The 25,123-nt window shown below is 42.6% G+C and overlaps 2 protein-coding genes and 1 non-coding gene across 6 annotated transcripts; 2 read left to right on the forward strand and 1 right to left on the reverse strand.

The window, feature by feature from the left end:
- The first annotated feature begins 2,477 nt into the window (after positions 1-2,477).
- Positions 2,478-8,015, forward strand: LOC109740993 (rhomboid-like protein 15). 4 transcript variants are annotated; one of them, XM_020300068.4, is made up of 13 exons: positions 2,478-2,695; positions 3,180-3,345; positions 3,800-4,103; positions 4,916-4,948; positions 5,036-5,127; positions 5,230-5,303; positions 5,424-5,518; positions 5,591-5,678; positions 6,485-6,627; positions 7,040-7,091; positions 7,216-7,269; positions 7,560-7,634; positions 7,729-8,015. In XM_020300068.4, exons 1-13 carry the CDS (start codon positions 2,672-2,674, stop codon positions 7,732-7,734), a joined length of 1,206 nt encoding a protein of 401 aa, XP_020155657.1. In that variant the 5' UTR covers positions 2,478-2,671; the 3' UTR covers positions 7,735-8,015. The 4 variants fall into 4 exon arrangements, with proteins under 4 accessions (XP_020155657.1, XP_073354267.1, XP_020155655.1 ...); XM_073498166.1 differs by having other exon boundaries at positions 6,485-6,582; XM_020300066.4 differs by having other exon boundaries at positions 4,916-5,127.
- Positions 8,016-8,567: 552 nt separating this feature from the next.
- On the forward strand, positions 8,568-8,641 carry TRNAE-UUC (transfer RNA glutamic acid (anticodon UUC)). The gene has a single exon. It is a non-coding gene; the product is annotated as a tRNA-Glu (tRNA).
- Positions 8,642-19,813: 11,172 nt separating this feature from the next.
- LOC109741005 (glutamyl-tRNA(Gln) amidotransferase subunit C, chloroplastic/mitochondrial) lies at positions 19,814-22,378 on the reverse strand. The gene is made up of 5 exons (XM_020300085.3): positions 22,073-22,378; positions 21,940-21,980; positions 21,647-21,702; positions 20,477-20,531; positions 19,814-20,392 (listed from the first exon to the last, which is right to left on the reverse strand). The coding sequence occupies exons 1-5, from the start codon at positions 22,283-22,285 to the stop codon at positions 20,317-20,319; spliced, it is 441 nt and encodes a 146-aa protein (XP_020155674.1). The 5' UTR covers positions 22,286-22,378; the 3' UTR covers positions 19,814-20,316.
- Between the last annotated feature and the right edge of the window lie 2,745 nt (positions 22,379-25,123).

Genomic DNA, 25,123 nt, shown 5'->3' on the forward strand with positions numbered 1-25,123 from the left:
TGTTAAGAGATGATAAGGGTGCAATTATATTCTCGTCCTGCAGATAGTTATTTTCTTGTCGAGATGCTCTTGAAGCCGAGCTTTGTGCGTGTATGGAAGGTTTGTCCTTTGCACTACAGAGAAGTGAGCTACTGGTGCAAATGGAGATGGATTCAATAGTGGCGGTCAAATTAATCCAGACTTCGGGGATGGACAGATTGGTCTACACGTCGGTCATCAAAGAGATTAAATACCTTATATCCCTTCGTGAAACTTGTATTACTCATGTAAATCGCAGCCAAAATAAGGTTAGTGATAGCCTAGCAAGATTTGCTCGTGTTGAGGGAAGAACCTTGACTTGGCTAGGGTCTGGCCCTTCGGAAGTTTTAGAGCTAGCCGTGATTGATTGTATGAACCTTGGGAACGAGTAATATAATATTTTCACCCAAAAAAAAAGGCTTTGAAGAAAGTTCAGGGGCTATTGACGGCTTACGGCCCGCCAATTTCTACAAGGACTCCGGAAGCTAGGAACCCCGGCGTGATCAAGATGGAAATCTCTGAAGACTTGACGTGTACTTCAAGGATAGCTTACTAGCTGGCATGACTGGCAACCGACCATATATGTAACCTAAGTACCCCCGGTATGTATATAATAAGCCGTGGGGTTTAGTCTTTAGAGACACGATTACCCGCCTTAGAGTTAAGTAGGGTTTTACCTCTTCAAAGAGGGCCCGAACCTGGGTAAACATCGTCTCGTGTTTCCCCCCTGTTACCATTGTTCCTAGATCAACAGCTCGGGACCCCCTACACGAGATCTACTGGTTTTTGTACCGACACATCCCGATTGTCACCTCCCTGAGCCAAAACACCACCGACATCGCGACTGCGATGCGTGTGGTCGAGGCCCCAGAAGTATTTAAGGGCCAACACGAGCTCCGCATGTGTAGCCCAAGGAAGACGTAGCTCAGCAGGCAGTTATCTACGGAATGGGGTATGTTCAAAGCGGAAGGCGCGGCCAAAGCCTAGGCACGAATTATCCTCAAACATGTGTGAGATCACCCGTGTGCACCCTACCGGGAGCTGTGGAGCCGAAGGCTATCGCCTTGCCACATTAATCCACCAGCGACCTGGATCTACTTAGGTATCGAGTGTTGCGATCGCTGCATTGGATAACATGATGATCACCGCACTAGCGAACACTCAGTAAGAACAGACCTCTAGAACTGACAACTGACGTCGCCCACCAACTTGAAGAGGAGCTCCTCATCCGCTTGACATGCCCCTTCATAAGGGGCACAACTTGCTCGTCCGCACTTGAAGAGGAGCTTGGCCTTGAGCTCCCTTAATAGAAGATCATCCATGCTTTCGAGAACCTCGTGACCCTGCGCCCTGAATCTTTATCATTAGGACCTTGACCCAGTCTTGTCGCAAGTTGGGGGTTGCACCATGTATAACTGCACAAAAGGGAGACGAGCAGTCAAGGCCAAGCTCTACAAGACCCCCCACTCGGTTCGGCCAACCAAGCGAGGGCTCGAGGGATACTCCCATGGAAATGGGAAAGGAGTTAGGCACAACAAAGAGGGCACATGCAAAAACTGACCCTTTTAGCTCCCAAGCGCAGACAATAATAGGTTGTGACATCTGAACCTAAGCTGCTTGGGCACACCCAAGCAAAGGATGATCATCTTACCCCTTGCGAGGTCGACAGTTGAACCCCTAACAATAGGGGCCTCAAGGACAATGACTCGGGGTGAGATGTGAGGGCATTCCTAAGGGACACTACCTGAAGCCGACTTAGTCAGCTTGACAGACACGACTTGACTCCGAAGAAATCCATGGTAATGCCCCATGTCGGGCCACTAACCAGATCCCCGCGCAGGGAACAACTATATCATCAGATCTTTATACATCTAGTAGCTCCTATGCCACGATGCCCCTACCCGACAGGGTGGGCGCCTCTGGGCTCCCCCTCTGCCTTTCTTTGCTCCTTTGGTACGTTAATTTGCATCACTATTTTACTATAATTTAAATCAATATTCATGTTTTGCACATTATGACACCAAGCTTACATCTTTTTCCTCTTATTTTGCAAGTTGCAACCAAAAAGGGGAAAGTGTCCGAAAACTGTCAAAGAGCATAACAAAGAAGACACACGAAGAAAGTAATTTTCAGAGTCAGAAAAAATTCCAGATACCCCCGCTCCCCCCCCCCCCCCCCTTCCCCCCTCCCAAAGGGCCTTGCTCGGGTAATCCCCTCCCCGACGGGATTGGAGGGATTTTGACTTGTAGAGGATTTAATCCCCCTCAATCCCCTTCAAATCCACCTCAACCGAACAAGCAGTAAGTATTTTTTAACAATGCAAGTATATTTTTTAACCGAACAATGCAAGTATTTAGTTGGGTTTTTCTTTGACAGTCTATACATATTCAGCTAGTTATTCTAATTTTACGGTTATTTTTATTTTTCCATAAATCACCACCGCGTGGACCCTGGGATCTGTTCAGGCCCCTTCGAGCCCAAGTAATGCTCGTCTTTTACAGCAACGGCACATTTCCTCTTCTTCCCGAGGTCGCGGCCGGCGCCCCCAAAACCCTCGAGATCTCGGCAGTCTGCACACCTCTCCACAGACACCCCAACCTCCAGCTCTCGATCCCAGCCCGGCGGAGCCACCGGCACCGGAGGCGCGCCCGAGATGAGCCCCAACATCATCACGGAGGTGCGGGTTCCTGCCCCCAGTTTCGATTTCCGGGTGAATTTCCGCGGGGCGCCTTCGGATCTGATAGAAGCTAGCCCCAAATCGCCGCGGAGTTCCTCTTGCCACGAGCTAGGCTCCGCGGAGAAGCGCTCCGAAGGTTTCGTGGGGAACCATAGTTCCTGTCGATAGGAATCGAGCCGGGTTTGGTGCGGGGGTTCCCCCCGGGGCACCGGCTGCTTGAGTTAAGCTAGAAAGAGGGGGCTTGCAAGTTTCGAGCCAGATTATGGATGGGTTTTATTTCTGGGCGGTGGGCTTAGTTCCCCTGGTTTGATTTTGATAAGTCTGCTGCTTCGCTGCTAGGTTTTGTAGGGGATTGCTGTGATGGCTCTTAGAGCGGTGTTTATGCAGTGCGTTTACTGGAACGGAGGATACCACAGCAGGAAATGTGCCGAATTTTTGGCGTTTTATTCTTCTTAATTACATGTCTATGATTTCGTGGATGCAGGCTGGGGTTTCAACTAGGCTGAACCAGTGGTGGAGCAGCACCCCGTTCATTACCTCCGGCGTTACCATAATATGTGCGGCCATATATCTGGTGTGCTTGTTGGTTGGATATGACTCCTACGCCGAGATATGCTTCTTGCCTTCTGCAGTGGCCTCACATTTTCAAGGTCTGTTTCATTCACCTTTCTTTTTCGCGGAACATAAATACGAGTTCCTCTGACAATGCTGAAACATGATTCTTTCTGGAAACAGCAAATGTATCATTTATGTCGAGCATATAGATTCTGTTAAAGGTCACCTGGATTAAACCTTTCATTCACAATAATTGTTTTAATGGTGCACATCAAAGTTCTTTTCATGCATATAACACGAGAAGTGCTATTTACACATGCCGATATGCCATCAATTCTGAAACACCTGTTCAATTCTTCCAGAGGTTAATACTACCTACTGAAATGTTCGTAATCATTGAAATAAACAACAAAAGACTCACGCTAGTTGGGATATCCAATCTTCTACAGATCCAAATGCTGAACAAGCTCAAGGCTACTTGTAAAATTTATGTTACTTATCATTTTCTTTTGGTACGTCTACCCTGACGTGGTGCTTATTTTCTTTCAGTGTACAGGTTCTACACATCTGTTCTGTTTCATGGCTCTTTGCTTCATGTGCTATTCAACATGCTGACCTTTGTACCCTTGGGGACCGAGTTGGAGAGAATTATGGGATCAGTCCGTCTCTTGTTCCTGATGTTCCTTCTTGCAACAACTAATGCAATTTTCCATCTCATCGTCGCCTTCTTGGTGGATTATAATCCTTTATACCATGTCTCATATCTTGTGGATGAATGTTCGATTGGCTTTTCTGGAGTTATATTCTCAATGATAGTCATTGAGACAAGCCTGAGTGGAGTGCAATATCGAAGGTGCATTGCTTCTCTGGTTGTTAATGCTACACCCACTTTTATGATTTGCATGAGGGTTCAGTTTATTGGGATGAATTGATTATATGCCTAATGTTAAAAATGTTTGCTTACTCAAACTGTCTGTTGAGGTCGTACCCTTTTTTGGCCTGCTGAATATAAGATTGTAAACTGTTGTCAAAATCTTGAAACATGATATCATGCTAATGCTTTCGGACTAGTATAGATATGGTCAATTGATGGCCATAATTGAATAATGTTAATTATTTTCATTTATTACATCCAATTATTAAATGAGGAAAACTCACTCTGCCATATAGAGTTATATCTAGTGCAAAATCATATTTAAACCCAGTTGGGCATGCTAGACATAGACTTCTGTATGAAGGATATATGGCTCAAATGTGTGGCTAAAGAACATTCCTGCATATGAGGGTTTATTGAGAAAACATTTATTAAGTTCTGTAAATATAGAAGGTTCTCCACTAACCCAGGGGTCCACGATCAAAGGTTGCACAAATGCAAGCCAAAATATGTTTTCAGTTTTCACTAGATATCTTGACCTACTATAATTTTCTACATGTCCTTATTTGTTTTTTCTGGTTGTTGTTTTTATAATTCCTTGATATGGCAAGAGCATCATCACACATTAGCCAAGCATCTAGAGAAGTTAAATTGAAACTTTCTCTATTTTTAGAAAGAAAATGCCCCTTCTTGAAAGTCCACAGATACCCAAATTTTTAAATGAAGCCATTACTTTATTTTATTTTATGACATTTAATGCATGTGAAGTAACATCCTCTCTCATTTGCCAGTGTCTTCGGTCTCTTCAATGTCCCTGCAAAATGGTATTCATTCTATGCACCTGTTGAATTTCTTCCATACAGTTTACTATGTTTAATTATACAGCAATATTTATATTTGTGCATTGTCAGGTATGCATGGATTTTGCTGATCCTGTTTCAGTTTCTCGCTAGTAATGTTTCATTACTGGGGCACCTCTCTGGCATCTTGTCTGGATTTGCATGTTTGTCCCTTGTACCCATTTGACCTTTTCCTTTTTTGAGTCTTTATGAGCTAGATTAGGTATTTTTAGCACCCTTATTGAGCTTTTCTTTACTTCTCTCAGACACTTATGGGCTGTTCAACTACTTGCTTCCTGGACCATCGTTTTACTCTTCTATTGAAGGCTTGTCCATGCTGGTAAGTTTTCTTTTCCAAATGAATCAATTTGTCCTTATCATGTTGTCTTTCATGGTTCCATTCTCCTCCGGGAGAAATTTCTTTCTGTTGATATGTTTTGCCTGAGATGTTGGATATCAGTCTGTTTGTGTTAGGCGTCCTGGCTTTATTCTCTGTACTGGAGGAACAACATATGGCCAGCTTCCTACACATTCTAACATGTCCACTCCACCCAGGTATCGTTTCCATATTTATTTTTATTGTTTTGCTGTCCAGGAAAGTAATGAATCAAGTTCTTGAATTTACAGCGCTCTGATAAATGCAAATTTCTTGAGAAATATTTCGTCATGGATGCCAAGTAGGCGGACATCCACTGTTCAGACGTCTACTAATCAGGTATGAAAAGTAAGAACACAGTTTACTACTCATGTCTGCTGTTGATCTCATGGCCTACTACGATTAGGTCATCATTGTAGTAATGTATGGTGCTGACACTATGTGGCTTCGCCAATCTGACCGGGTTTTCACCCGTCAAGAAGAGATAATCTGAACATTGTTGTAGACTGGAAGTTTCTAGAGCTGCACTTGGTTTACGTTATTGTTCTGGATCTACTGTAAAAATAACCATGTGATATGGAGGCAGGCCTATTTATTCATGGAGCTTTTCCTGGAAGCTTTCTTGTGAAGCTTCTATGAGCTCTAAAAAGACTTTATTGAGATCGAATCATTTCACAGATAGAGTATATGACTAGTAATAGTTAGTTTTGCTGTTAATATTTTGTAACTTGGCTGTTTGAGTGTGAATAAATTTATTCCAAGCAATTGTGTAGATAGTGGATAAAATAAAAAGCTACAGTTGCTAGTGCAATATATGCATTCATAGAAAATAGTGTATATGGAATTTATATACAGAACTGTAAAGTGTAAACTAATACGTGGACCGTTCCTCGTTGAAACCGGTCCTGCTTGACTCAGTTAGTTGAAAATGTGTTATCTCATATGTCGTATCAATTTTATGGTAGCTCAGTTCAAGTATATAAATAACACTTATTTTTGGCAGCCATCAAAATGATGCTGTCATAAGCTTACAAGGTTCTTCGTCTTCATGTAATCCGTACACTAGAAAGATATGTAGTCTCTCTGAAATATGGGTTATCCCTGTAATGCATAGCTTAAAGACTTTGCCAAATGTTCTCTTGTAGGAACAAGAAGACCCGAGATTTCCAGGGAGAGGGCGGACGCTTGCTTCTACAGGAACTGAACCAACTGCAAGGGAGGCCAATGCAAATTTGCATGCTAGGTTGTTGGATAACTCAACCCCAAGCGAACTTCTAACAAATTCACAGTAATGCATTTTCTACTCGACACTTCGTCAATGTATTACACATTTACGTTGTCGTCACTTGTATATTGAAATCAGAAAAGCAGCAGCATTTAGAAGGATATATAATCACATGCATAATTTTTTAATTAAAAACTTAAAGCATATAATCAAGGGGGTCGTCATTTAAAGGATGATCTTGTTTTGATAAAAAATTAGCACTTAATTAGGTACATTCTTGTATTGAAAGAAAATGTCATAGTTACTACTTCAGAAGTGTGTTATGTAATAGCAAGGAGAAATGGTTTTGCTTAATATCTCTCCAGGAAATGGCATAAGCTTACATAAGCCGCCATCTAGCTTTTCAAGGCCTATCTTACCTGAAAAAAAAGGCACTACTTATTTAGTTTGTAATTTTGGACCTTCATTGTAACAGGCATACGGCAGCAAACACTGTCCGAGCTGATGCAACAGTAACAGCTGACCAGGTATTGTGTTATGTACCCTTTGATTCCCCATCGGATGTTTGCTGTTGTGTTATTTACCCTTTGATTTCCTGTCGGCTGTTGCTATTGGTTTAGTAATGATTACTGGACAACTTATTCTCTGCAGACTGATACATTTGATGAAGAGCTTAAGAAGCTGGTTGGGATGGGCTTTGAAAGGGTACTTACTCACAGCCTTTTTGCAGTTTGTACTATGGTCCCACTTGTCATGCTAGTGCACGTTGGTGTGCAAGAGACCCATACTAGATTTGAAGTAAAAAATGTGTAAAACAAACCGGATTACTTAGATGATTTAAGCAAATATATTGATGGCCATGCTTGATGTTACTATAGTAAGCATCGGAGGACAAACCAACTCAATTTAAAGCCATATTTATGTTAGAGGCCAGAACTGTTTTAGGTAGAGGGGATCGCAAGCATCTCACGGCTGGATTGGTTTCCTTGCTGCAGACTCAGGCTGAAGTTGCTCTTGCCGCTGCGGACGGAGATCCAAATGTTGCCATTGAGATTCTCATGAGCCAGCAGGTTTGTACTGATATTGTCTGCAAATTAATTGTTCAGAGTTCTGTGACTCCTTCTGACGTCACTTTCTTTTGCCGTTATTGTCGAAACATTCCAGGATTAGGGATTAGCCACACAATTCTATATCAAAGTGAGTGCAGTTATCGAGCAGCATATCTCTTGCTTATCTGGAGGTTAGGTTCAGACTGTGGATGGATAGTGGACTTTGTAGAGGAGATGTTGGTGACAGAGTGGTTTTCAGAAAATGTGCCATTGATTATGCAGTTTGTATAGGCGCAGAAGCTACTGCGTAGTGCCTGCTTGCATTTGTCCAAGCTTATGTAGTACTTGAACATGGAAGTGTCAAGGGCTCCAGTTCCAGGCATCAGTTGACTGATTTCATCACCGCGCGCGTATAACCTCAGACTCGAAAGTATTGTCCAAAATGATGACGCTGATTATCCAGTTTGTGTAGGTGCAGAAGCTACTGTCTAGTGCTTGCCTACTTGCATTTCTCAAATCTTATCTACTCCCTCTGTCCAACGCTCTTATATTATGGGACGGAGGGAGTAGTACTGAAACATGGAAGTGTCAAGGGCTCCAGTTCTAGGCATCAGCTGACTGATATCATCGCTGGCCTTTACACCAAGAACTTGACGAACCCAACAACCTGTTTTTCCTTGAAACGCAAAATGATAAACGGAAGTTTATGTACAAACGTGATAGGGCCAACACCCCAAATTTACAACGCTGCAACGCCTTAGAACCACTGTCCCTGCTTTCGCCTATGGGTGATAGCAGTAGCAGGCCAGTGAGGTCAGGCTGTGCATTGTCAAAGATTGCTGCGTTACCATGCTTCCTGATCCAGCATGGAGACATCATCAGTGGAGCAGTACCACTGTGGAACCCTATGACATGCCAAAGGTAAACATCAAGGCCAAAGGAAATATGGCACAGTCCATTGTCGTCCAGCCCGGTTAGGATACCTGGCTTTCACCCAGGCGACCCGGGTTCAAATCCCGGCAATGGAGGACAGCATTTTTTTGGCACAATTTCTGTGACGGTCACGCCTTCCAGCTTCTTCTTCTTTTTTTTTTTTTGAGGGAACGCCTTCCAGCCTCTTTAATCTTTTACAGGATTATTACAAAGCTAAAACCCACGGGAAACTCAAACAGAAAACATGACAAGTCCCGAGGTTAAGCCTAACCCATTGCACGTGCATGATCAACAAATTAAAGACAGTTTACCAGGTATAGTATCACATAACCCCTATTGCTGTTTGGAGGCATGGCCCCAGAAGCCCCCCACATTCCAGAAACATAAATGCATACGAAGAAAATGACATGTATTTGGTCTGAACGCAAAATGGCACATCCGTATGGATCATCTATTACAGGCACTCCAAATCCGCCGCTCAAATTGTCGAAAGGATGCCAAACTTAACTCGAGTTTGCTGATTGCTCGCTCAATGCTTTGCAAGTTCAATTTTTTCACCATGCCCCATTGTACAATGGAATAGAATGTTAACAATGTCAGAACTTTGATTTACAGACCCACATGTCATTCTTTAGTCTGTAAATCAAAGATAGGGCAGTTATCGAGCAGCATCTCTCTTGCTTATTTGAAGGTTAGGTTCAGATTGTGGATCGATAGTGGACTTTGTAGAGGAGATCTTCGTGACAGAGTGGTTTCCAAAAGAAGGTGTTCTTGATTATGTAATTTGTATAAGGGCAGAAGCTACTGCCTAGTGCCTGCTTGCATTCGCCCAATCTCATGTAGCTGTACTGAACATGGAAGTGTCAAGGGCTCCAGTTCCAGACATCAGCTGACCGATATCATCACCGAGTATACACCTCCTCTAAAGAACTCGACGAACCCAACATATGGTAAGCTGCGTTATTTTTCACCCATCGTATGTATGAACAAGCGTCGTGAGGCACCTCCTGGTGCAAGACTAACATTGTCGAATAGAGAGAGAGAGAGAGAGAGAGAGAGAGAGAGCCAAAAAGGACCAGTAAGTTAAAATGTAACCTACAACTATAATAAATCCGACATGATTTCCCATGAAACAAACCTTTGACTGACCCCTCTGCGCCGTCGTCTGTGGTTCTGGCCTTGTCTCCCAGGCACAGTATTCAAACGATGGCCAATATGGGGATTAAGTGTTCGTCACCAAGAATCATATGAACGTCTAGCTCCGCATTCACACCATAAGAGATTTAGTTCAACATATTCTAGCAAAACAGGGAAAGAACAGAAGGACGATTGCTATTTGCTCTAACTCACTAGCCCCTGACATTTCTGGCTATTTCGCTCCTTGTGTGTATCCGTCTATCCAACTAACCAAGACACATTCACGTTTGTCTTTCTCCAATCCCTCACTTGAGTCAGAACATAGAACCTGAAAACAGAGCAGGTTCTGGCCAACATGATAATTTGCTATCAGCCATAGCCATGAGTGTATATATAAGCCGTGAGGGTCAAAGAAAGCGTGACTGAGAATTTGAAGAAAGCATGGCATTCGTTTGATTCCACAATGCATTCATCTGGCACTATTTTCGTGACGGTCATGCTTTCGAGCTTCTTTAATCTTTTGGTCCTAGTTTCTGAATCAGTGTGACATTTCTGGTCATACGTGTGTTTTTATCCAACCCCTCATTTGAGTTCAAAAGTCCACACAGTAAATGCACAAAAGAAAAACAATCAAATTTAAATTTTAGGCTTGGGGTTGTGCAACTTTAATGAGAATTAATTCTCGCCAACATGATAGTTTTCCATCCGAGCAACAGCCATCAAACTTACGTATGTAAAAAAGCGTGACCGATGGTTTGAAGAAGGAATCTCATTGATTCCGCACTGCCTTCATTTGGTAGTACCATTTTTCTGATGCTCGCGCTATCCAGCTTTTTATCATCCGATTTGTGTGCACTAGAGAAAAAATGACCAATCCTAGTGATTGTGCTCCAACAGTTCCTCATTGAAACCAGTCGTGCTTAATTCTCAGTTAGTTGAAATATGTGTTAGCTCAATATGTCCTATCCTTTTTCTAGTAGTTCAGTTCAAGGATATAAATAGCACTTAATTTGGCAGCCATCAAGATGATGCTGTCCTAAGCTAAACAAGGCTCTTCGTCTTCATGTAATCCATACACTAGAAAGATATGGGTTATCCCTATAAGCGCATAGCTTAAAGAATTTGCCAAATTTTCTCTCGTAGGAACAAGAAGACCCGAGATTTCCAGGGAGGGGGTGAACGCTTGCTTCTACAGGAACTTAACCAACTGCAAGGGAGGCCAATGCAAATTTGCATGCTAGGTTGTTGGATAACACAACACCAAGTGACATTCTAAGGCTCCCGGCCCGGATGAAAAATAATAAGGCTCCCGGCCCGGATGGATTCCCGGCTGAGTTTTATAAGAAGTGCTGGCATATTATTAAAGGGGATCTGTTGCCGTTGTTCCATGATTTATTCTCTGGACAGCTTCAGCTTTTTCAACTGAATTTTGGAACGATAACCCTGCTTCCTAAGAAAACAGAGGCTGTGAGAATTGAGCAATTCAGGCCCATCTGTCTTCTTAATGTTAGTTTCAAATTTTTTACCAAGGTCGGGACTAATAGGCTCACACAGATTGCGCATGCTGTGGTGCAGCCTACCCAAACTGCTTTCATGCCGGACATGAACATCCTCGAAGGGGTTGTGGTCCTTCATGAAATGCTCCATGAGATTCACATGAAAAAACTAGATGGAGTTGTTTTTAAGGTGGATTTCGAGAAAGCGTACGATAAAGTCAAATGGCCTTTCCTTCAATAGGCCTTATGCATGAAGGGTTTTGATGAAGCTTGGCGACGCTAGGTAGAATCTTTCACGCAAAAAGGGAGTGTTGGAATTAAAGTGAATGACGACATAGGTCATTATTTCCAGACACACAAGGGCCTGAGACAAGGTGATCCAGTGTCTCCTATTCTGTTCAACATTGTGGTTGACATGTTGGCAATTCTGATAGGTAGGGCAAAGGAGGCCGGTCAGGTGGGTGGCTTGGTGCCTCATCTAGTTGATGGTGGTGTGTCCATCCTGCAGTGCGCTGATAATACAATCATCTTTATGGAGCACAACTTGGCAAAAGCGAGAAATATGAAGCTGGTGTTATGCTTATTTGAACAATTGACCGGATTGAAGATTAATTTTCATAAAAGCGAGTTGTTCTGTTTTGGCAGAGCCAATGAGGAACAAGAGGATTATAGGCAATTGTTCGGATGCGAATTGGGGGCATTACCTTTCACGTACTTAGGTATACCCATTCACCATCGTAAGCTGACAAACAGAGAATGGAAGTGCATCGAGGATCGGTTTGAGAAGAAACTGAGTTGCTGGAAGGGCAAACTCATGTCATATGGAGGCCGATTGATTCTTATTAATTCGGTGCTGACGAGTATGCCTATGTTTCTCTTATCTTTCTTCGAAGTCCCAGTTGGTGTTAAGAAAAGGCTGGACTTCTATCGATCCCGATTCTTCTGGCAGACTGATGAACTAAAGAGAAAATATCGATTCACCAAATAGGATATCATTTGTCGACCAAAGGACCAGGGGGGCCTTGGTATCAGGGCCGGCTCAAGGATTTCGAAGGCCCCGGGGCGAACTTCACCAATGGGCCCAACAGAGAATTTTTTTTGGTCGATACACGAACAAATACATATATTATAAAGTCATAAAGAGCAGTAAATTTTCATTAGAATCAAATATCTGATATTTTTTCTTGCCTTCACAAGTATCATAGAAGCTACAATGCACATAAGAATATAGAAATAGCATGCTAGCAAACCTCCAGTAATCATGAGAAGCGAGACTTCCGTGCATTTTTTGACGCAAAATCATCAATGATAATGTCAAGATCAATACTGTCCAATGTATTCTTCTCGATGGAGCATATGGCCAAACCATTCAGTCTTTCTTGGGACATTGTTGACCTCAAATAATTTGTTAGTAATTTCAGTTTTGAGAAACTTCTTTCAGCTGATGCAACGGTGACAGGTACATTCAAGAGGATACGATAAGCAAGATCTGGTTGTTCGCCATTGGTGATATATAATTGCCCAGAATTTGTAGCAGTATCTTTCCTCAACATGAATTTATTCATATATAGCCCCCTTCTGAGATTGAATCAACTTCTGTACTCGTTTCTTGTTATTTCTTTTCTGGTGATCAGATAGATGCTTTTTAGGCAACATGCTTACACTACCAATGGATGCAGCTGCAAGTGATGAGCGATGCAAAGAAAGAATCAGACACCGGATTGAGATTTTAGACTAAGAAGTAAGAACATATAGCACGAGAAAATAGAGTCGCACCCCACGGTTTCATAGAACTAGAGTTTTGATCTGAGACTACCTCTCTATCTTGATCTTTCCGACAATTTCTTGTGGAGATGGACACAAGGTGATCAGGGAACTAGGGATTTCAGTGATGCAGTCAGGCCGTCGGGCGGTCAGGGACTGCATCAGGACGACTGGATGAGACAGCAACTGGGTGACGGTTCAGTGCGTGAATCACGATCGACAATCGCTGGAAAGAAAAGGAAACGACGATTCCGTTCCGTGCGTGGCTGGCTACCTTCCTGGGCTAGCTGTGCGCCCTGGGTAGATGGGCCTTTCTTTCTCTCTACTATGATACGTACATACTCTATACTAGATATGGGCCCCCAATTTCGTCCGGGCCCCAGGCCGTCGCCCCTACTGCCCTGGGCCAGAGCCGGCCCTGCTTGGTATTGAGAATCTTGAAGTCAAGAACAGATGTCTTCTCAGTAAGTGGCTGTATAAGTTATCAGTTGAGACTGAGGCCACGTGGGCGCAGATTCTCCGTAGTAAGTATCTGCAGTCCAAGACTTTGTCCCAGGCGACAGTGAGACCGACTGACTCGCCATTTTGGAAGGGGCTTATGAGAGTCAAAGCTGCCTTCTTTAATAGAACAAAGTTTATAGTCGGTAATGGCAACACCACTCACTTCTGGGAGGATACTTGGCTTGGTGAAACGCCGTTGGCGCTTCAGTATCTGTCCCTGTATCGTATTGTTTAACGACGTGATGCTCTTGTTGCAACGATTTTGCAGTCCATTCCCCTTAATATTTAGTTTAGGAGGGCGCTTGTTGGCGACCGGTGGGAAGCATGGCTTCATTTGGTGAGTAGACTGATGGAGGTTCAGCTATCTCATCAGCCCGATCAATTGTGTTGGATGCTTAATAGGTCTGGAGAGTTCACAGTTAAGTCGATGTATATCGATGTCATTAACTCTAGTGCTATTCCTAGTTCCAAAGATGTTTGGAAAGTCATAGTTCCTTTGAAAATTAAAGTGTTTATGTGGTTTGTACATAAACAAGTCATTTTAACAAAGGATAATTTGGTTAAGCGCAACTGGACAGGATCTACTAGGTGTAGTTTTTGTGATCGGGACGAAACTATCAAGCACCTCTTCTTTGACTGCCCGTTGGCGAGAGTTTTGTGGCACACGGTGCATATTGCCTTTAACATTACTCCCCCGAATTCGGTCAGTACGTTATTTGGAACGTGGCTTGTTGGGATAGAGTCCGAAACAGCTAGACACATTCGCGTAGGAGTATGTGCTTTGTTGTGGGCAATTTGGAACTGCAGAAATGATTTGGCTTTTAACAGAACAACAAATATTCATTTTTTGCAGGTTTTATTCCGGGCTACTGCGCTGATCCGTATGTGGTCGTTACTCACTCCGACGGAGGCCAGGGAGCGTTTGGTTACTGGATCTGTCCGGTGGGAGATGGTAGCGCGGGATATCTTCAACCGGTTTGGATGGCGGTCATGTAATAGGATAGACGATTAGTTTACTTATCTTTGTTATGCCAGCCGGTTATGGCTTTTGGGCCTATTGTTTTTGGCGTTGTGGCTCTTTGTGAGCTTGCCGTTATTTTGTTTTCAGACTATAAGACCTTGTTGAACCTCTTTATTTATCTATAAATGTGGCCGTATGCATTGTTCTGATGCAGAGGCCGGGGAGTCCCCCCTTTTCGAAAAAAAGTGACATTCTAACAAATTCATAGTAATGTGTTTTCTACTCGACACTTCGTCAATGCATTACACATTTGCGTTGTTGTCTTGTGTATTGAAATCAGAAATACAAAAGTGTTTTAGAAGGATACAATCACAAGCAGTTTTTGTTAATAAAAAACTTCAAGGGAGTCGTCATTTAAGGGATGATCTTATTTTGACGAAAAAGAACACTTAATTAGGTGCATTCTCATATTGAAAGAAAATGCCATAATTACTACTACCTCTGTTCCTAAATATAAGATGTTTTGGCAATTTAAATGCCAAAACGTCTTATATTTAGGAACAGAGGTAGTACTTCATAAGTGTGCCATGTAATAGCAAGCAGAAATGGTTTTGCTTAATGTCTCTCCAGGAAATGGAATAGGCTTACATAAGCCGCTATCTAGCTTTTCAAGGGCTATCTTATTACCTGAAAAAAGAGGCACTACTAATTTAGTTTGCAATTTTGGACTTGGTTGTAACAGGCATATAGCACCAAACACAGTCAGAGCTGATGCAACAGTAACAACTGACCAGGTATTGTGTTATCTGTCCTTTGAATTCCCGGCGGATGTTGATATTGGTTTAGCAATGATTACTGGAGAAATCATTCTCTGCAGATTGATACATTTATAATGCCGTTGGTGTGTAGATTCAAAGCAAATGGGTTTAACAAACCAGATCACACAGATGGTTTAAGCAAATATATTGACAGTCATGCTTGATGTTACCAGTATTGGATCGGAGGACAAACCAACTCACATCAATCTAAAGCCATATATTTATGTTAGAGGCCAGAGCTGTTTTTGGTACAGGGGTTGGCAAGAATCTCATGGATGGATTGGTTTCCTTGTTGCAGATTCAGGCTGAAGTTGCTCTTGCCGCCACGGATGGAGATCAAAATGTTGCTATTGAGATTCTCATGAGCCAGCTGGTTCGTACGGATATTGTCTTTAATCGATTGTTCAGAGTTCCATGACTCCTTCTGACGTTGCTTTATTTTGCCTTTGTTGTGGAAGCTTTCCAGGATTAGGGGTTAGCAGCCACACAATTCTGTTCAAAGTGACTAAGTGATGAGTGCAGTTATCGAGCAGCATATCTCTTGCTTATCTGATGGACAGTGGAGTTTGAGAAGGCAGCATATAGGAGATCTTCGTGACAGGGTGGTTTTGGAAAATTGTGCCATTGATTATGCAATTTGTATATGTGCAGAAGCTACTGCTTGCCTAGTGCACTTGCATTTGTCCGTTCCGGTTTATAGGGTTTATCTTAATTTTTTTCATTTTTTCGATTTAAAGGGCTTATCTTCGTCTCCTTTTGAGATTCCGAGGCGCATTAAATCTTTGCATGCAAGAATTAAAAAGGAACTCACCAATGCATGTAATGCTACTACTCATCTACTCCATCCGTTCCTAAATATTTGTCTTTTTAGAGATTTCAAATGAACTACCATATACGGATGTATATAGACATGTTTTAGAGTGTAGATTCACTCATTTTGCTCCGTATTTAGTCACTTGTTGAAATCTCTAGAAAGACAAATATTTAGGAACGGAGGGAGTAGTGGCCAAGCATGCATGCACTGCAATTAATCCCAATTAATACATCAATTTAGTTTAGACAGTTTTGTAAAGTATGAGATACATTCCTCCACTCACAATGTGCCTTGGTTGATGAGATTTCAGATTTGAGCCCTATAAACCGGAAAGGAGGGAGTACTGGTAGTAGTACTACTACTGAACATGAAAGTGTCGAGGGCTCCAGGCATCAGTTGACTGATTTCATCACCTCAGACTTCAAAGTATTATCCAAAATGAAGACGCTGATTACGCAGTTTTATCTACTGGACATGGTAATGTCGAGGGCTCCAGTTCCAAGCATCAGCCGACTGATATCATCACATCCTCAAAATAACTTAACGAACCGAACAACCTGCCCTAGTGGGCATTTCCTCTCCGGCGTCTGTCGGCTAGCGCACCGGGGCTTCGTATGGTGCGAGATTAACATTCTCTAATATAAAAATTACTGTAAGAAAAACATTCGCTAATAGATAAAGAGGTATAAGGGATAAGTAAAATGTAACCTACAACTATAACAAATCTGACATGATTTTCCATGAAACAAACAAACCCAGTAACTTGTAGGCATTGTGACACAATACTCCTAGATCACGAGCAAGACGGCCTTCGCATTTAGCCCTCAAAAACATCTATAAAAACAAGACCATTCATGTATGTTCCCTTCTTTATTGGCTTTACTTCTTTGAACTTGTTCTAGCAAAACAGGGGGAGAACATAAGTACGATTACTCTTTGCAAGTGAGTCGAGCATTCTATGACATTTTTGGCTATGCCGACCCTTGCATGTATCCGTCTATCTGATAAACCAAGACACATTCATGTTTGTTTTTCTCCAACCCCTCACTTGTCTGAACACCCACACAATAAATGCATAAACGAAATGTAACATAGAAGCTAAAAACAGAGCAGGTTGTTAGTCCACACAACAATTTGACATCTGAGAGTAACGGCCATGAGTGTGTATATATAAGCTGCAAGGATGAAAGAAAGCGTGACTAAGGATTTGAAGAAGGCATGGCATCCATTTGGTTCCACAATGCGTTCATTTGGCACTATTTCTGTGACGGTCACGCTTTCCAGCTTCTTTAACCAAACATGCGTTTTTCTCCAATCCCTCATTTGAGTTTGAACGCCTACACAATAAATGCACCAAAGAAAAATAGTTTAAATATAAAGTTTAGGCTGGGGGTTGTGCAACTTGAATGAGAACTAATTCTGGCCAACACGATACTTTTCCATCCGAGCAACAGCCATCGAACTTTCGAATGTATAGAGTCGGAAAAAACATGACAGATGGTTTGAAGAAGGCATGGCATCCCTTTGATTGCACACTTTGGTACCATTTTTTTTTAATGTTCACACTATCCAGCTCGTTGTAATCCGATTTGTGTGCACTAGAGAGAGAATGACCAATCCTAGTGATTGCACTCCAACAGTTCTATCTGGCCATGCAAAATTTAAACATAGGATTCCACCTAGGGATGCAGAGCGGCACCCGATCTGCCCCGCTTCATAGTATAAATAGATCACATTAGCTATAACTTCCCCACCCAGATTTAGCTTAGTTTGAACCATTTCCCTACTTATGCAGGATATGCAGGACGCCCGCTTGCATCCCTAATTCCACCTAATTAACCTAGAACATTTTACTACATGATTAAAAAGCTAAAACCTGCAGAAAACTCAAAACAGAAAGCAAGACTAGTCCTATAAGCTAGATAAACCCTAACCCAGAACACTTACAGGATTAACAAATTAACGACAAATTACCAGTTGATAGCATCACACGAACCCGATCGCTGTTTGGGACGCATAGCCCTAGAAGCCACCCACATTCCAGAAACATAAAAGCATATTAAGAAAATAACATATATTTGGTCCTAACGCAAAATGGCACATCTGGTTGGATCTTCTGCTGCAGGCACTCCAAAGCCGTCGCTCAAGTTGTGGGTCATTCTACACATGGTGGATCATTCTACACATGCACTTAGCTCATTGGGGGTTGGGTAATTAAAGAGGAGAGAAATGATGGCTTGCACCTTTCCAATGCATTTTTTACTCCACTCCATAATTTATCCTAAAATTTCTATATGTACACTTTTCACCGGACGGAGGGATGCCTGTAGCAGAAGATGGAGGTTTCATCATGATTGAGTATGACACGACGAATGTCCAGTATGTTATTCACATGAATCAGCACAAGCATTCGAGCAGCATATATGTTGCTTATCTGAAGGTTAGGTTCAGTCTGGATGGATAGTGCACTTTGAGAACGGAGCGTAGTGGAGATCTTGGTGACAGAGTGGTTTTCAGAAAAGGTGCCATTGATTATGCAATTTGTATAAGTACAGAAGCTACTTTGCCCTCCAATCTTATGTAGTAGTACTGACACACGGAAGTGTCAAGGGCTCCAGTTCCAAGCATTAGCTGACTAATATCAAAAGAAGTTGACGAACCCAAGAATCTGCGGTAGTGGGCATTTTTCCTCTGCGTCTTGTGCACTGGTAGAATAAACGTCTATGTACAAAGCATGATGGTGCCAACACTCCAAATTTACACCACTTTCGCCTATGGGTGACTTTGTCGAGCACCAGTGCTGTGGGCAGGTTCCTCGTACGCCCCCGGGGCAGCAGTGTATATTCAGTAGCAATTGCAGCTACAGTGCGCTACTACAGCTAGCGTCAACGAAGAAACCACACCCCACGCCTCAGGGCATGACCCTGGCAGCCCTGGGCCTGGCTACGCCCCTGTCGAGCAGGCTGGTGTGGTCAGGGCATGCATTGTCAAAGTTAGCTGCCTTATAATGCTTCCTGATGATCCACCATGGATCATGATCCGTGGAGCAGCGGTACCCTTGCAAGGCGATAGCATGGATTGGAAGTCAAGTGTCACCAACCTAGTAGATTCACGCGTTCGTCCATTTGTAATTTGTTTTTCTCCAATCCCTCACTTGAGCCTGAACGCCCACACACTAAATGCACAAACAAATTGTAACATGGAACCTGAAAACAGAGCAGGTTGTGGCCAATGTGCTATATATATATAGGACTGAAGAAAGCGTGACTGAGAATTTGAAGGCATGGCATCCTTTGATTCCACAAATGCATTCATTTGGCACTTTTTTTTGTGATGATCACACTTTCCAGCTTCTTTAACTTTTTGGCCCTGGCTTCTGAATCAGTGACATTTCTGGTCACACTTGCGTATTTCTATCATTTGTGTTTGGACGCCTCGACAATAAATGCACCAAAGAAATATAATTTAAATTTAAATTTTAGGCTTGGGGTTGTGCAACTTGTCTGAAAATTTTAAAAAGAAAACACTGCATGTTCTGGCCAACACGATAGTTTTCTATCTGAGAACAACCATCAAACTTTCGTACATATATTGTCAAAAAAAGCGTGACTCATGTTTGAAGCAGGCATGACATCCCAATGACTCCATATGGCGTTCATTTGGTACCCTTTTTTTTATGGTCGCACTATCCAGCTTTTTATCATCCAATTTTGTGTAAACTAGAGAGAGAACAACCAACCCTAGTTATTGCACTCCAACAGTATGGGAACATGATCTGGCCAATGCAAAATTGAAACATAGAATTCCACCTAACCCAGAATATTTTACAGGATTAAAAAGCTAAAACCTGCAGAAAACTCAAACAGAAAGCACGATAAGTCCCGAGGTTCAGCCTAACCCAGAAAACTTACAGGATTAACAAACTGAAGACAAATTACCAGGTGATAGCATCACATGAAACCTATCGCCGTTTGGGAGGCATAGTGATAGCGCTAGAAGCCCCCACATTCCAGAAACATAAATAAAAGCATATTAAGAAAATGACATGTATTTGGTCCGAAAGCATGATGGCACGCAAGGATGGATCTTCTGTTGCAGGCACTGCAGATCCATCGCTCAAATTGTTGAGTCGTACTGTTCTAGCCGAGGATGTCAAACTTAACTCAGGCTTGTTGATTGCTCGCTCGATGCTTTGCAAGCTCAGTTGATTCACCATGCCTCATTGTATAATGAAATAGAATGTTAACAATATCATAACTTTGATTTACAGACCCACATGTCATTCTTTGGTCAGCGCATTTGGCACTTTGATGTATGGATCATCATAACTCGGAAGGGCCTCTATTATGGCATCTCTGCATTGATGGAAACAGAAAAGATACTCAGCCTGTGCTGCAAAGCTTGATAACAGGTCAATCGAAGACATTGAGCCTTGTTACCTGTTAGCAAATGGTTCCGCCTTATCTTCTCTTAAAGAACTACCAGCTGCAGTATCTGTGACCAAGATAGTCAAACATGAAAACAGGTAACAGAAGGTGGCAGACAGACAGAATAAAAGACATGGGCAACATAATTGCTTAGTGGAATTTCTAGGAACGCTGATAGCTTAAAAGAAAGCTGTATGTTTGTACAACAAATGCAACCCAAGGGAGCAATATTATAGTATGATCATTTAAGCAACATAAATGTATGTAGATGAACGAACTTATTTTGTACAGAAAACAATAATTCAGTGAGCATGTACAACAATTGATCCACCAATGTCCATGTGTGCTATGCAGCCGGGATACTGTGTGGCTCCTTTCATCCACTACAATTTTGCACAGGACGCCACGCAACAGCATCTCAGCTGCCTTGCTGAGGACTGCATGTTGGTGGATCAATTATTGCATGTGTTCACAAGGTTTCATTTGTACCACATACCATGAACGAAAGCATACAATGTTAGAAACAATGAATTAAATTAGTCAAAGAAGAAAGTAAATAGATATTTTTTTGTCACAACTCAGATGGCTCACTGTCTTGTTCTGCTACATATTAATATTCAAAATTAGTTGTTACAAACATAAATAATTCATGAGATTCTTTTTGTTCTTCTCTAATCCTTCAATTTCAGGTCTGTTCCCTATATTATACATCAAGTCAAGAGAACTTAAAAAGTCGCCGTGCAGTCAGAGAATCTGGGTACAGAGAGAAAAAGGGTTATAAAGTATGGACTGTGACTATTGTCAAGTGTGGTACTACCGAACACATACATATCAAGATTCAAGAGCACATGCATACTGTTATAATGAACTTGTCTAATAAAAAATGGATATAATATTATGAACTGCAGAATAGCATAAAACAGAGCTGAGACATCCTGAAGCAAATGCCTAATTTTGTTAGTTAAACACTACAAGACATTATACTTTGTCATAGCTATTGAGATTATTTTGAGGGGTCTTGCTATACCATATGGCATGATCAATGTACAGTATGTTATTCACATGAATCATCATAAGCATTCAAAATTGTCTTTCGACTAAGAGGCACTAGCACACTAGTAAGTGATAAGCAACCAGCCAACCATCCTACATGGAAATGTGAAGAGTTACATGGATGAGTACCAGCTCTAAGTGAAGGCTCAATGGACTCAAGATCAACCGCTTGAAGTTGCCCAAACCTGCAAGGAAAAGAGAGAATAAGTATTTCTAACTGCTTCTAATGGGATTCATAAACATAAGTTCAGTCCCCCAAATCAAGCATGGTTTCTCACAGCCCACCTAAACAACAACCACCACAAAGAGCACAATTTGCACTTATTGTTACAGACTCCATCAATCCCAAGTACCAGGTAGCAAATGCAAGTTTTGAATTGTGCATAAAGAGGGGGAGAAAAATATAAGGGGTCCTGAATTACCAGTCCACCACCTGCTGAATCTTGGGCGCGAACTCCTCAGCCTAGCGGTCCAACAGGCAGCAAATCATCAGCCTCCACGCAGCGCACGGGAAGTGGTTCCCTTCGAGAGTGAGAGAGTAAGAAGCGCGCTGACCTCTTGCGGCGAGAGAGATATGCGGGCGGAGTTGGCGAGGCGGGGAAGGTCCGGCGGCTCCAGGGGCCCCGGCCCCACGGTGGGCGCTGCGTTCGGGGAGGAGGAGAGCGGGCGCCGCCGCAGCAGAGACCACCGGGTGCTCGGCGAGGCGTGCCCCGGCGGCGCGGCGGCCCAGCGGAGCCTGGGAATGGCCGAGGCGGCGGCGGAGAGCATGGCCGTCGTCGCTGCCGGCGATGCTAAAAGGGAGGAGGGGTTTGGATTTGGACCAGAGGCGATCCGAGCGGATTATCCACTGCTGGCGTTCTCCCCTCTCCATGTGCGCCGTCCGATCTGTACTCTACGGACGTGATGAGGGCTGCGACATTTGCGGTCGCTTGATGGAGCTCTGGCTGGGCTTCATGGATCCACCTCGCCTGCTGGCTGGCTGGGCCGCGCCACCGATTTGCTGGTGTGCGAGCCTCGTCACGGTTCACGTGGCAGATTTTGCATATAAACATTTATTTAGATTAATTAATAATCACCCAGGTTTTCAAATTATATAAGATGTTCTATATTGTTTTGAATCGGATGTATATAGACGTGTTTTATTGTGTCTTGTGAGGTATCTTGTGTCTTGGTCTCTTCAATCGGATTTTTTTGCCAATTCCTTGGGAGGTCTCTTGTGCTTTGGTCTTCCAAGAAGCAAAATTTGGTATCTCTATCTACTGCCGAAGTAGAATACGTTGCGGCCGGATAAAATTGTGCTCAGTTACTATGGATGACACAAACTCTTAAGATTATGGCATGAATGTGAGACATGTCCCATTAGTATGTGACAACGAGAGTGCTATTAAGATTCCACGCAGTTCCGTTCAACATTCTCGAACTAAGCATATTGATGTTCATCACCACTTTATATGTGACCATGTGGCTAATGGTGGCATTGACCTTAAGCATCTCTGTACCGACAAACAAGTGACGGATATCTTCACAAAACCACTTGATGAGAAGAAATTTTGACCCTTGAGGAGTGAGTTAAACATTCTTGATGTTTCCCATGTGAACTAGAAACTCAATTGGATGCATGCAAGGATATGAGCTTTCATGATTAATCCTTAATATTTCTCTTATGATGGACTATCTTATACCATGGATACATTGCTTCCTTGTATTGCATCTAACCCCGTCTAGGTACTTGGATGAGCTACATTCTACAAGATTGCTTCAACTCATAACTTGAGCAGTCTCACATGAACCAAGTATCAAAGACTCCCTTTGCTGTGTTTAAGGAACAAGACAGCCACAAGTATCCTTTGACAACATATGATTCAAATCTTCACTCTTATCAATCTGGGTATATACATGTTGTTCCTTGCATGACTAATTAGGAAGATGAACTTCAACTTCAATGGATTGCTCCCAACTCATGGTGGACATCATCGTCCTTGTGCATCCACAACAAATTCAACTCACGATATCGTCAACAACAAACCCCAATGTAATTCCTCAAATCTAAGAGAAGTTTTACTCCAAGTCATGAGCCACAGCAACTCTAGAAGATGTGAATGCATTGAAATGCTTAAGCGAAAAATGTCAACCCCATTTGAGCTTAAACGATGAGTACAACCTATGATCAAGTGTTCTCACTTGACTCCTAAGTCAATGTACTCAAATATAGATGACTTAGTGGCTGACCCTGTCTTAGTTGAATTTTTGCATTTCCTTTCTTTTTGTGTTTCATATTTGTCTTTTATGTTCATGTTTTTCTTGTGATCTCATTTGGAAAAAAACTTTCATAAAAAACCCAAAACTTCTTTGATTTTATCTTCTTTCTATTTTCTCAATCAATTCATTGCAAATCCATTACTGGTATAATTGCAAAGTGAGCTAAGTCTTGACAAAACCTACTTTATCATGTGCAATTGGTCTCTCCGATCAAAACTCCTTGGTGGCACCATGTCAAATTTAACTAATGCATAGCAGTTCTTCATTTTGACCGACAAGAACTGGCTCTGTGACACCAATGTAATCAATCAGAAGATCCAAGCCTCTGTTGAAGCTTCAGAATTTCCAATTAATATTTTTTTGGAGACACTGAAGTGCATAAGAAGAAGAATGTTTTGCCAAGAAAGTTACATCTATTTTCTCCAGCTCCACTCAATGATCCTCCTCTACAAAGAATTTCCAACTATAATTCTGCTTCATGTGCAAGTCCAGGCCCCTTACCATTTGACCTACAAAAACAAGAAGAATAAACCCTTCTTGGAAATTGATTTCAAAGGGGGAGAGATACACACATCAAAGCTTATCGAACTTCAAAGCATAGCAATAGAGAAAATAGAAGATGAGAGATATATGTTTCTAGTGGGGAGAAACATATGAACATATTTATGGTTATTGATTTATCTTATACGTAAGGTATATACCAGTGGCAGATGGCTACAGATGCCCATTGCTGATAGCCATTTGTGTCTGCCACCGATAGCAATATCTGAAGTAGTGACGATCAACTGATGGAAGAGGCATTAGGATTAACATGGGTCTCATTACATTCACGCTTTCTTTACAATTTTTTGTTACGGTCACGTACCTCATGATAGGCTGGACGGGTTGCATCAAGGGATGAATCAGTAGTGGAGTATTTGGTCTGCTTGGGCTGGACCTCCTCATATGCTTCTTGTATAGTGCCGCGGCTCACACTCTCCTGCTTTGTGAGACGGTCGGTTGTGAGTAGTTTGCATAGAGCAACTCCTGCTATAGCCTCCATTTTCTCTACTCTATAGACACCATCATGAGTGCATCTAAGAAAACACCATTATGAGGGTGTTGAGGGGGTCCATGTTATGTGTGTGTGTGTGTGGGGGTGGGGGGGGGAGGGGAGGAGGGTCTCATTTTTAGGTACCGGCGACAGAGATGAGGAAAACAAAAAATAAGTTGGTGGCGACCTGACATGAAGGAGAAAGAGGTGGGCATCCCTGATATGAGGAGGAGAGGGTCTTGGAGACGCGGGGGGGGGGGGGGGGGGGGGGGGGGACGGGGGCGACAGAGATGAAGGTGACAGAGGAAACTTCA

This window comes from Aegilops tauschii, chromosome 5 (assembly GCF_002575655.3).
Source record: "Aegilops tauschii subsp. strangulata cultivar AL8/78 chromosome 5, Aet v6.0, whole genome shotgun sequence".
Classification (NCBI taxonomy): domain Eukaryota; kingdom Viridiplantae; phylum Streptophyta; class Magnoliopsida; order Poales; family Poaceae; genus Aegilops; species Aegilops tauschii.